Source organism: Chrysemys picta, chromosome 2, assembly GCF_011386835.1.
Source record: "Chrysemys picta bellii isolate R12L10 chromosome 2, ASM1138683v2, whole genome shotgun sequence".
NCBI lineage: Eukaryota > Metazoa > Chordata > Testudines > Emydidae > Chrysemys > Chrysemys picta.
Genome location: NC_088792.1, coordinates 251,666,211 through 251,680,277, shown reverse-complemented (window position 1 = coordinate 251,680,277; position 14,067 = coordinate 251,666,211). Strand labels below are relative to the sequence as shown.

Sequence of the window (14,067 nt, the reverse complement as noted above, 5' to 3'; positions counted from 1 at the left end):
ATATATTAAGTTTTGCTTAATACCTATCTATGTCTGGGCCAGATTTAAAAATGCTCTATGTCCCATTACTAATCTCCTAAATCATGCAGTCTCCAAACTTAACTGTAAGCTCTCTCCCCCCCGTTTTCTCGAATCTTTATTCTGTGGTACAATTATTACAATCATTTTTTTAAGGTCAAGCAAAAACCTGTCTGGATTGAACAGGACTTTTCTTTCTTAAAGCTGTTAGTATACATAATACATGCAGTCTATTAATAAACCAAGACACAAAAATTCCATAGTAGTTAATGTACTATGTTAGTGTTCATGTTCTTTGGTTTTTCTTATGAATGTCAAATTATACACTTAAAACCTGAAAAATAGTTCATACGTATGGATTTGAGGAAACAAAAGAAGACACTTTGATACCTACTTTGATAACAGATGGCATCTTGGAATTAAGGTTATCATAAGTAAAATGCAGACGAGTTCTGAAGGAACACTTGTAAAGGAGAGGGTCCTGGTAAAATTCAATTTTTCCACTAGCATTTCTCTTATCAAGACATACTGTGCAGTCAGAAAAATTAATCACCTTCCTTAGTACCAGATCATTTGCTTTAAAAAGAGAAGAAAAAATATTAAGACAATTTAAAACATAAAAAATAAGAAGCAAATACTTAATATGCATAGTATGCGATTCTATGAGCAAGTAGTAATAATCAATAAAAAATAAATAGATTGACAGAAAGAGAAGAGACTGCCACTGTAGTTAGCAGTGTTATCTTTTATTTAAGCTACCACAAATATTACCGGCTCACATGGCTAAAATAAAGAGCTTTAGCAAAAAAAATAATTTTCTAAGCAAGCATTTAGTAATATATATATCTTTACAGCTTACTAAAATGTTTTGTATTTAAACACACATTTAAAGTGTGTGTTTTACACTTTAAAAACAAAAACACTTCCACAAAGATAACAATCCCACCCACACTTGAAAACTATTGTCCCAAACATAGCAGAGGTCTCAAATCCCCGAGGAATAATGATTATCCAGAAAAGGGGGGAGGAGGGGGAAGAGTGTTGATCTTGAAATAAAAGGGAAGAAAGAAGTTAATAAATCTAAACAACATTACACCTCCAATAATGCACTCAAAGGTTACATTCAGTTTTACTCAGAATGGGGAGGGGGGTGGGGGGAACAGCTGAAGCCAATAGTTAAAAATTAGGCAACAGAGAATATGGAAAGTGAATATCCAAAATTCTCTCTCAATTTTCATATACTTTATTATAAATCTGCAAGGACAAAAAAATTCTTGTATTATCATTAACCAAAAACATTAATTTTTCCTTATAGTCACAATTTTGCTAGAAATAACGGAGTTGCAGAAAACTCCAAAGATGCAAAATCATCTCACAAAAAGAGTAGTTTCTTTCTAAGATCTTGTATGGTCTTGACTGAGAAAAAATATATACATTTTCCCATTTAAGAAGAATTTTATATTTTGCAGCCAAATGCAGAACAGGGAGAGTCCCTCTTTCTCCTTCCTTGGTCCTTTTATCAACTGTCCTATGCCCCAGCCAAATGGATTACCCGGTGAGACCCTTCCTCTTAGAAGAGCTCTATCTAGGATGACTAGTGCAACTGGGAAGCCATAACATATGGATCACCCTCCAGACCCTGCTCTGCAATCCAACGACAGCTGAGAAGGGCAGTGTGCCTTAACCTGTTTTTCCATGCTGTGGTCAGTTTAACTTTTTATCATAGAATCATAGAACCATAGAATATCAGGGTTGGAAGGGACCTCAGGAGGTCATCTAGTCCAACCCCCTGCTCAAAGCAGGACCAATCCCCAACTAAATCAATAGAATGCATACTTCAAAGATGGTCTTTTTTTGTGAATTTGGTGATTATAAAAATGAGAACAATACAGCCAGAGCCATGCACAGTGCAAATTTCCCAATTCACTTTGCACCTCAGAGCTGACCTTAAAACACTCCTAGCTACTGTAGTCTATGCACAAGGTTGAGACCAGCCCACTCATTTCTTTCTCCCTGGGAGAGTTTTGTCGATTTGATAACCTGCCAAAAATGCACATTTTCATCAGATAAATTTTTATCTTGCAATTTCTGAAGCAAAATAAAATAAAATATTTTATGATCATCTTGGCTTCAGATATATTTTATAATGTTATAATATTACCATAATTATTATAAATTTTAGCTAGAGACGGTTGTCCAGTGGTTAGGGTAATGGCACAATATGCAAGAGACTCATGTTCGATTCTCTGCTCTGCTATATATTTCCTATGTGACCCTGGGCAAGTCTCTCTTATGCTTCAGTTTCTCATCTGTAAAATGAGGACAACAGGACTTCCCGGCCTCACAGGAGAATTGTGAAGATAAATAGATTAAATATTGTGAGGCACTCAGATACCAAGGTCCTGGGGACTACACACCCCGCCCTAAAATGAACAGATAACTTGATATTTTCCCCTACTGATGTGTGATGTGGCATGTACTATTTCACTTAACTGATGTAATAACTGATGGTCTTTCTATCCCATAAAATACACTGCATGTGTTTGCATTTCCATCCAGCCTACTTAATAGTTAACATATAAAATTACCATAATGTGGCCTGCAAGGTACAGGTAATGGAAAAAACAACCATGTTAAAAAAGAAAATTGAAAATATAATAGGAAGCAATTTCACTTCCAACACTTAGAAAGCTACTTGCATGAAATTTAAACTCTCATCTAAGGAATAAGAGTCCTAATACTATAGAATCTAAGACCCAAAAGCATCTACTCACCAGAGATGTCCATAAATGCACGATCCCAAAATTCATCCACTGTATAGCATTCTGCAGAAGTGATATTGACTGAGAGAACAATATCATCCTCCACATACTTTAATATGAGATTGTTGATCACAATGTTGACATTATTTACAACGCGCCTAATCAAACTCTGCACGTAACCTATCAAATGGAAACAAAAAGACAAAGAATGATTCTCAGACACTATGAGGAAGAGATGCTACTAATAATTTCACCCCTCAAATTTGTTAATTATTACAAAAAAATAAAACAAATTATTTCCAAGGTATTTCCATTCCCAGTCATCAGAATATCACTATCACACTAACCTTTCCCTAGCCAAAAGCACAAGGACATAACTTCTTTAAAACTGCATTCAGTGCTACTGAGTGAATTAGCTTCCAGCAAGTGTGGCAGAGGAAATATAAAAACAAAATTCTCATCTATTAGGATTTTAATGGAGTATTAGATGTTATGTTGAAACCTGATGGCAAAAATTAACCTTCAAATTTAATTTTTCAGGATAGTGCAACATTTATTTCTTTTCCTTTTTGGGGGGGAGGGGAGAAGAGAGATCACAAAATACTGCTACTAAAAGATTTTATGTGAACATACAAAAATAACTATATTCAAAGAAAGATAGAAATGGACTTGGAAAGAATATACAAAGTTACTAGGATACTAGTTCAAATATACATGCCTTTACATATATTTTTCCCTCTAAATCCATCTACAAAAAGTCACAGAACAACATCCATCTTTCTAAGTACTTTTATTACTCAATTTAAATTTTAATGACCAATATATTCATGTGCTCCTCAGTAAGAACTCTGTTAGGTATAACAGAATCAATTTCTGTCAACAACTCACACAGTTAGCACCTGCAATAAAGCCTACTGGGAAGAAACCTATTTAAATTTGTTCAACCATAACATGGTTGGAAAAACTAACTCTTTTATGCTTTCCCAGTGGAGGGTAAAAATTCTCATCTGAACAATACAGGAAAGAAATGCAATCCTATCCATATTGAAGTTTTTCCTGTATACGGAATATATTAAAAATGGCAATTAATTTATGCTGCTAAGGAAAAGAAACAGATACCTATACATCAATATCATATGTAAAAACACATGCATTACATATTATGACGACGGTGATGGTCACTATAGTTTAAACTGATTGAAAAAAGGCAGTTAAAGTTAGAACTTATTCCACTTATATAAAATAAAATATTGCCTTTAGAAACTCATGTCACATATTAATGGGGTCTGATTTACTTTTTAGAGTGTTTTAGTGTTTAAAAGTGAGAGGCATTTAAAAATGACCTATTTGGGGGGTGGGAAGGGGAGCGGAGGGAGGAACCACACAATCTTTAACAGTTCTTTGAGAAGCTTTCAAACAATGTTGTTAAAACATAGCAAATGCAAACATACCACAGGTACCAATAATAATGTCTCATGTATAGGGTACACATAGAATTTCATATTTACACAATTAAATATTTATTTACATAACTTCACTCCCTAATGTCAAGATATTTGATGATGGATGCCATTTTCTATGGACGGTGAAGGGATTCTTACTAAACAAGAGCAAAGGTAAGATGCTTTTAAACTGGGGCTGCAGATAGGATTTATAGGGCCTTCAACAAGCTGTCAAAGCAGGGTTCTCTGTGACCCAGAACCATGCAGCAGCCTCACCCTTCGAAACGAAACATGTAGCATTCCTGCAACCCTATGCTTTGCTCCCAGAAAACTCATCTCCCCTTTGTTGTGCCTCCCACACCACCTCCACTGATAATGCCTCATCCCTTGCCCAGCTAGATACCCTTCCTAAATTTCATTCATTTTTTTTTTAAATACCGCCTCATTGCCATGACACAGAATACAAGTGTTGCCAACGTGCAAGAGACAGTCAACACTCAGGTCCCAGTTACAAGTTGGTACCATCTGCCCAGGATGGGGCATTATCACTGGGAGACAGATTGCCAACATTCACTTTAATAGAGCCTTCACATTCTCAGTGAGTTCAGTTACCACATTAATGAAAGCTGATAATATTGCTTCTAATGTGGCGCTCCATTTCTTGATCCACTTTATGTAAGATGGGATCTGCCCTCTGCACTAAATTTACAAACAATTATTTTGAATTTGAGGATAATTTCTCTTTCTAGAAACTGATGGTGAACGAGTCCTAAAACATCTCTTAGGGCTTAATCCCACGGATTGTGTTTGGGAATGGATACTTCCCTTGTTTTTGTAAATACAGAGTTAACACACTGAAAACACAGATTAATCCCAAGGACTAAATTAGAGCAAACTAAGGCCACTTTACTTCTGAATGACAGAATCTACACCAGGAACTAATTTTACACTTTAACTAATATGCTTTCATTAAACACATTTAATAACACTGCTCTACAGCCAAAATGCTTCTGAAATAAATGTAGTCAAACTTTACTAATTCTGGGTCACTGAGAACGAAAATGATGCTTAAAATTGTTGATTGGCTCTAGTTTTCAAGATATGCTATTGGGTCAGTATATACGACCCTTGACTTGGGAATGGCGGAGGATAAGTGAGTTATAAAGGGAAGGGATCTCAATTTAAACCAGAAATGACTAAAATACATCTTTGACTGGATCTATGAATAAATCTATGACCGGGTTTGGACAGTACTTGCTTTTTAGGCAAAACAATGAATGATGCAATCTGAAGTTGGGATTGCGTCATACATGATATGAATTGCATCATGTTATTCCTAGAAGTCATGGATGATGCAATCATAATGAAGCTTACATCACTCTGCTGAACAAATTGCCCTATATCAGCTCTAGAAATCATACAGTGTCGTGCTCTCTTATTTGTCAGTGTTTGATTTTGCAAAGGGACACATTTCTGTTTAGCCAAAGTGAGCAGAGATGCCTCGTACTTGTGTGAACAGTGCAGATAACTTCTGCTATGTTTGTGGTGAAGTGACTTTTGCATCACAAAAGCGCAGTATAACCACTATGGTTAAGAAAGCCTATCACCTTTATTTTGGCTGCAAAATTGGAGATCGGGACAAGAGGTGGGCTCCACACATGCTGCAACACTTGTGCAACAAATCTTCGACAGTGGTTGAACAGGAAAAGGAAATCTATGCCTTTTGCAGTGCCAATGATTTGGAGAGAGCCAACAGATCATACCAGCAATTGTTACTTCTGCATGGTGCCTCCAGTTGGGAAAGGTGTGTCAAAGAAGAAAAAGTGGACTGTGCATTATCCAAACATTCCATCAGCTATACGCCCAGTACCCCACGGAGAAGGACTGCCGGTTCCTGATGCACCAGAATCATTCTCACTTGAGTCAGACGAGGAAGAGGATGAAACTTCTGGTCCTGAACCATCAATGTCACAGGACCCACATTTTCTCCCATCCTCCTCCTCTGAACCACACCTCATAACACAAGGTGAACTGAATGACCTTGTCAGGGATTTGGAACCACCCAAGAGTAAGGCAGAGCTGTTGGGCTCCAGACTACAGCAGTGGAATCTCCTGGCAGGTGATGTTAGGGTTTCCATGTTCCGTGACCGTCAAAAGGATCTTGTCCCATTCTTCTTCATGGAAGGTGATCGAACGTGTGATGGCAGCCCTCAACATCGTTCACGATCCAGATGAGTGGAGACTGTTCATTGATTCATCAAAGACGAGTCTTAAAGCTGTTTTACTGCATAATGGCAATGTTTTGCCATCAATTCCAGTTGGTCATGCAGTCCATATGAAGGAAACCTATCACAACATGAAACAACTTTTGAGGTGCATAAACTATGACCAACATCAATGGCAGCTTTGTGGCGATTTGAAGGTTGTTGCTCTCTTGCTTGGTCTGCAGACTGGATACACAAAGTACTGCTGTTTTCTCTGCGAATGGGATAGTCGTGTAAGAGATTCCCACTACATCAAGAAAGATTGGCCACTCCGACAGTCATTGGAACCTGGGAGGAAAAGTGTTCAGCATCCACCACTTGTTGAATCAAGGAAGATTTTGTTACCACCCTTACACATCAAGCTGGGTATGATGAAGAACTTTGTCAAGGCCATTGACAGAACACAAGCAGCTCTCACGTACCTCTGTGGAAAATTTCCAAGGTTAAGTGAAGCTAAGATAAAGGAAGGTGTCTTTGTTGGTCCTCAGATTCGTGAACTTCTTCGAGATGATGCATTTGACAATGCACTGCGTGGCAAGGAAAAGACGGCATGGAAAGCCTTCCAGTTAGTGGCAATAAATTTTCTCGGAAACAACAAGGCAGACAACTACAGGTTGTTGGTGGAAAACCTCCTCAAGGCATACAAATGCCTTGGTTGCAACATGTCACCAAAGATACATTTTTTGCACACTCATCTAGATTTTTTTTCCACCGAACTGCGGAGCAGTGAGCGACGAGCACGGCGAGCGATTTCACCAGGACATTGCAACAATGGAGAAACGCTATCAGGGCAAATGGAGCCCATCAATGCTTGCAGACTATTGCTGGACAGTGACAAGAGATGCTCCATTTAATGAATACAAGAGACAAGCCAAGAAGCCGCCGAGTAGACACTGAATAGGACTAAACTATGTACATAATAGTTTTTTGCCTTTTGTTTCATAATAAATTTTATTTATATAACCCTTTTGCTGATTTTTAAAGTGTTACATAAACAGGACAGGTGAAATATTATCATGTAAAGCAACCATAAATACATGAAGACCTAGGTTTACAATTTGTGATTAAAACTCTATTTACACAATATACATAGACATAAAATGTAAAAACTTAAATATCTTAGAAACAGTAGCCAATCAGTTGTTTTAATTGTCATATTTGAATTCAGCACATCAAAACACATAATAAATAGCACATTTTATCTCTGAAGCAGACGACTTCTCAAAAATTGTAGACCAGTGTAATTCATCTCAACTTTTCTGTATTGAGAAGGCCGCAGAGGAAATACTCATGCTCTTTTCCCTCCCTACAGAATCCTCACTTGCTGGTAAAAATGGATAATTTTGGCATTTAGTTAGGTGGGAATTTGTTTTTAAACTCTTCCTGGAATAACAATTTAAAGACTTAAATTTGAAAATATTTACGTAATAAAAATTGTTCCTTCATCAACCTTATTTAACCAGTGCCCCTGTGTTAATAATTGTTCATTTGCACTCCAGAAAACAAAAACAAAGTTTCAACACAAAAAAAAATTTATTTCAATATTGACTAATTGAAGTCCATTCCTAAATATAAAAATGCAGGAAACCCTAAAGTTGGGGTCCTTTCACAAACTTTAGAACTACTTCCTCTTTCAGATACAATATTGCAGTCAGTAAGGTCTCATTTAAGTACAAATTCTGTAGGTATTGGCCACAGCTCCATAGTTATGATTGAGCTGAATAAGACATCAAGATCAACCTTAACCCTGACCACATACACATTTCTCATAATATCATACATTAAAGTATAATTAGAAGTTTTTATATAAGATGTACTAGAATACTATCTTAACATGTCTGTTTACTCCAGATTAATGCAACATTTTGTATTAGAACATGAGGAGATGTCTAGTTAGAAATAATATCTGAAAGAAAGTGATTTTTAAAGATTATGAAACAAGTAGAACTCAGGATTATGTTTTAAAATATTTTTATTAAGAGTTCGGTAATTTTTCTTCCTGTTTCAGAAATTTTATGTTGTCTTATACATTGAGAAAATATTTTCTAATATATGCATCACTTTGGTGTAATAGTATTTTACATAAACATGTGTTTAAATACAAATATGAGGAAAGTTGTAAAGCTATAATTGTTAAGAACTAAGAGTACAGAAATGGCCTAAGAAAGTTCTAAGCATATAAATATACCTAATTATATGTACTGAAAAATGAATTCAAATTTACTGTGGTCAGAGCTGAAGCTGCTATTTGAATTTTGATTTATTTGCACTTGCATAAGAAGGTATTGATTGAAATATTATGTATAAAATAGGAATGATTTCTAAGTTTGTAAAAAATCCTTGATTTTTAGGATTTCCTGCAATTTTAGTATGTGTCATTTAAGAATGGACATCAGCAACCATCCCTCCATGTTAATAAATTTGTATGCAATTTGACCAAAATTTCAGACAGCTAGAGATAGCTAGCATTATAGTTGAGATTCAACTTCTATTCCAACTGTCCTTTTTCCAGTTTATCATACAAATTTTGGGTTGCAATTTTCTTTGTTTGATTTCATCCTAAAATGTGTGTGCGCTTTTTGGTCCACATTTGAGCAAAATTTATTAGCCATTTTCAAGTTATATAACTACAAATTCACATACTTCCCCCTGTATACATTCTTATCAGATGATTTGTATTTGCATAATTCTAAAAGGCTGAAACTGAAGCCTTAGCCGTGTTTCCAAACAGTTATTTTACATATCCAAATGTGGTTTTAAGATTTCCCTGGAACATATTCAGAATCAACAGTATTCAATATCTGAGTTTTTTTTAAAGATTTAATATGAAAGGTTTGCCACACAATGTGCAATAAATCTTTCATTATATTAAAAATATTTTGAACAAGCTTACCTCCCACATAATTATTTAGTTTTAGACATTTCTATTATGCTATGATCTTGCCACTATCATGAGTTTATTAAAGCATAATAAATATGATATTAAGGAAGGGAAATATTTCTTTGGAGACTTGTGTAAGGAAACAAGATGGAATCCAGGAGGCCAAGTGAAAGTTGTCAATATTAAGCTGTGAAACATAAGTTCTCTAACCTTACATGACCTTTTCACTAACTGAATTTGCCCTTTTGCCGTACTGTCAACCAACCCCTGAAATGAACATGTAGAAGTATAAAACTTGCTGAAAAAAGCTTGTAATTGAAATTCAAAAGATGAGAAAGGGTGAAATATACTAATTCATCCTTGATGAACATTAGAATATAGACTAAATATATTTGTAGAAGGATTTGTAGTATTATAAAGTGCTTGATTCCTATTTACACTACGACCACTTTAAACTGTTCTGAAGGTGTAAAGGAAAAAAGTGGAAGTAAATTATATTTAAATCCACATTAAAACCGCATTAAATGATTAAAGTAGTGTAAAGTAGCCTCGGTGCAAATAGGAATTAGGCCCAAAAATATTTAGGCTTTTTAAAAAGTTGTAATGTGCACAGTATAAATATCAATTAGACTATATTTTATGGTAAAAATTGAAATGGCCTGATTCTGATCTGACTTTTACTGTTTTCTTCTGATGTAACTTTAATACATTAAATGGAGTTACTCTTGATTTGCATCAGAGAAACAGAATCAGGTTCAGCATAACAAGTGAAATCCTTACCCCGTTAAAATCAATAGCAAAACTCCCACTGATTTCAGTAGGCTCAGGATTTCACTCATATTTAAATGTAAAATGAAAAGAGCTCTAATTTTTTTTTAATTCTGAAAACATTTAAAACAAAGCTTTTTTATTTCAAAGCCTGATATATCTTTAGTTGTATTGTTATATTTCAAAATAATACAAAAAAGATTGACACTTTTTCAATTCTCTGATTTACTCATCACACTTACATAATGATCATTTAAATGTTTCACATATAATTCACACGCTTATGGAGAGAATATTGCCTTTCGACAGTTTCATCGCTATTCAGTCAGCTAAGTCTCCTATAAGCTTTAGGTGAATTATAAAGATATGATAGACTAAAATATATTAAAATGTATAAAATTCCTAAATATGTGGGAAAATATTCACAACTGCATGCACTGAACTGTGGCAAAATTTATAAAGAACCATGAAACACCATGAGGAAATTCAGAGAGCAGAAAGCTTATAAATTTATTTTTTTAAATGTATATGGAATGCAATTTCATTTTTTTAAAAATACTGATTTCCTCTTTCCTAATATCTTAGTCATAGGGCATGTCTATACCTACAGATGGATTGGCACTGCTGCAATCGATGAAGCAGTGTCGATGTAGCAGGTCTGTCGAAGAAGACCAACTAAGTTGATGGCAGACACTCTCCCGTTGACTTCTGTACTCCAGCTCCCCGAGAAGTGCAAGGTAAGTTGGCGAGAGAGCATCTCCTGTCAACACAGTGCGTTGTAGACATCACTGTAAGTAGACACAAGTTACGTCGACTTCAGTTATGTAACTTACATAACTGAAGTAGCGTAACTTAAGTCGACTTACAGCTGTAGTGTAGACCAGCCCATAATGATCCCTTCTGTTCTCAGAGGTTATGGAACATACAGCAAGCAGCATTTACTGCAGGGATGTACTTCAGGTTTCTGCAATTTTGCTTCAGTAAGAAGGTCTATTTCCCCTTCAGTCTCCACAAGGCAACTTTCTGGCATGATTGAGGCAATAGTTCAATCATTGTTTCTCAGCACCCTCAAAATCTGAATATGGCTTCACCACTGTGGCAGCAAAGGGTAGACAGAGTCCCCAGGTATCATAATTGGCACAGAAACAACAGTAGTATTCCAGCTTTGTGGAGCAAATAGTATCCCCTCCACCTGTCCAAACGGAAATTCTTTAATATTCCGGCCTTTCAAAGCTAGTCAGTTTTGACATCCATGATGCTCTCTCTGTGATCCACCATAGTTTGCATAACCACAAAGTAGTTAGATTTTCCGCTGTAGAAAACTCTGATTTTAGGAATGAAAAACTGGGTAGCGAGTTCTATCAATAGTTTCCTGCACAGTTTTGGTGCAAAACAATTATCAAAGTTAACAAAAAAAAAAACAAAAAAAAATCTCAAGTTGCTTTCTCTTTCATCAGTAATTACTTTGCTCAAATATAACGAGAAGGAAGAACTGGATCTCACAAACTAAACAGGATCAGGCTGGGTGAGTGTGATGCTTTCCAGGGCTAGACAGGGTTGTGAGGCATCTTGCTATCACCTGCCTTTAGTGTGAGGAAGCCTTAACTGTGCCTGCCATGGAGCAGTTTGCCAACTCCACCAGCCACAGGCAATACAAGCATTCCCCTCTATGCCCCGCTGTCTCTTTACAGGTTAGCAATAGGCACACTCCACCTTGAGCCCTCCAAGCATTTCCCAGGAATGTTCAGCCCCTGTTGCACTCATAGTATGCACAGATTCACTGCTTCCAAAGAAACAGAACTCCTCAGCTTACCAGTTTCACCTTAGATCACCACTTGACTTACACACAACACTTAGATATGTTTATAGTGAAATCAAGTATATGTTCATTTAATAAAATAAATTCAAGTAATAGCAAGTAGTAGTATTGGAAACAAATGGTTACATATACAGTAAAATAAATAGAAGCATTCTAAAAGCCTACACTTCAACTAGGTATTCTCATGTCTTGTAGAGTAATGCTCACCCAAAGTTCTTGCAGAGCTCTATAATGAGACTTGGCTGTGATCCTCCTTTCATCAGACAAGTACGTGGTCAGCTTGCCTCCTCACTGAAGGACCCTGAGCATTTCCTTGTACCCCCAGATATACCCTAACAATCCTTTGTCATTAGTCATTAACAGGACTCTGCCTGCTGTTTGTTTCATCCTGTGAATTTCTTCTCTTGTAGATTTCGCAATATTTTCTTCTGTGTGTGGCTCAGTATGCAAATAGACCTATACTGTGAGGCGTACAATATATGCATGACCAGACAGGGAGATAAGTGTATGTTACCTTCTGCCTGAAAGGAATATGTATGAGGCATGTCACCTCCTGGTGAGCTGCCTTAACTCCAAAACCTTAACATAATTTTCAGTATAAATATACAACTCCTTAAATATTATCAATACATACATTTTACAATGATTACAATAATCAGTGGGCTACTGGCTCTCAGTAGAGCCCTCACATGCCACGGTTCAGTGAACTATTATGCATATATCTAACCCAGAGCATTCCTGTAAAAACCCATGCACCCCCTGTGCACTCTCTCAGTTGGCACCACCACCACTCTGAAAGTGATCGGTTAACCCTGGAAAACTGTTTCTGCCATACTGGTGATGTCTCCCTGCAAACTAGCAGCCCTGAATTTTGTCTCACATGAGAAGATTTTGTGCTGAACTCTATCAAGCAGCACTTCCTTCCGCTACATTACACCTGCCTCTGAGAAAATACTTGGGACATTTGGGCAGCTCATGTTGAATTGAGTGATTCCAGCACTCTGGTGTGATGCTTGCTAAACACCAAAAGCAGTCTGTTTACAGTGGGAGTGCTACTTTAATAAGAGTGAGATACAATAATTCCTGACTTAAAGTCGTCCCGCTTAACATTGTTTTGTTGTTACATTGCTGATCAATTAGGGAACATGCTCATTTAAAGTTGTGCAATGCTCCCTTATAACGTCGTTTGGCAGCCGCCTGCTTTGTCCACTGCTTACAGGAAGAGCAGCCCGTTGCAGCTAGCTGGTGGGGGCTTGGAACCAGGGTGGACCAGCAGCCCCCCTATCAGCTCCCTGCTCCCCTAAGTTCACTGGGCAGCAGCTGCCCAGCAGGCTAGCAATTGCAGCTGTCCCTTCCCCCACTGCCATGTGCTGCTCCTGCCCTCTGCCTTGGAGCTGCTCCCCGAGACTCCTGCTTGCTGTGCGGGGGGGAGGGGACTAATGTTAGGGTGTCCCTCTCCCCCCTGCTCCTGCACCCCACTTACCCCATCTTCCATAGAGCAGGGGACACACACGACATGGCTCAGGATGGAGGGAGCTTGCTGGCAGCAGCTGCAGTCTCAGCAAGCTGATCTAATTAACAAGGCAGTGTACTTAAAGGGGAAATGCGCATCTCTCTCTCTCTCTCTCTTTCACACACACACACACACACACACACACACACACACACACGGTTTCTCTGTCTGCGATGCTATCTCCCCTCCCTCCATTCCTGCTGCCTTGTAGAGTGTGAAAGTTAACCCTTGAGGGCTCAACCAATTGCTAGTTCATCATTTAGCAGTAAGGCATTCCCTGGGAAATATCCCACCCTCTGACTCCTCCACCTCAACCAAGCTTCACAATCATCATCTCTGTGTACCAGTATTAAATTGATTGTTTAAAACTTATACTCTGTGTGTATATGTATATATATATTCTTTTCTCTGGTGAAAAAAATTCCCTGGAACCTAACCCCCTCATTTACATTAATTCTTATGAGGAAATTGGATTCTCTTAACATCGTTTCGCTTAAAGTCGCATTTTTCAGGAACATAACTACAACGTTAAGTGAGGAGTTACTGTATGTGGATTAAAGCCTACCTAAGACATGATATCTAAATCATAGAACAAGATAC

At 37.2% G+C, this 14,067-nt stretch overlaps 1 protein-coding gene across 32 annotated transcripts in view; it reads right to left on the bottom strand.

Moving 5' to 3' along the window:
* VPS13B (vacuolar protein sorting 13 homolog B) overlaps positions 1–14,067 on the bottom strand; it is a 943,390-nt gene that overhangs the window by 831,861 nt on the left and 97,462 nt on the right. For all 32 annotated transcript variants that reach the window (XR_010598024.1, XR_010598025.1, XR_006173164.2 and 29 more), the window contains 2 exons: positions 2,793–2,960; positions 413–594 (listed from right to left, as the gene is read on the bottom strand). Coding sequence is in view for 26 of the 32 variants with exons in the window: in XM_065582178.1 (XP_065438250.1) it covers positions 413–594; positions 2,793–2,960 (350 nt within the window). In the remaining 6 variants the exon portion in view is untranslated. The remainder of the gene's footprint in view (positions 1–412; positions 595–2,792; positions 2,961–14,067) is intronic.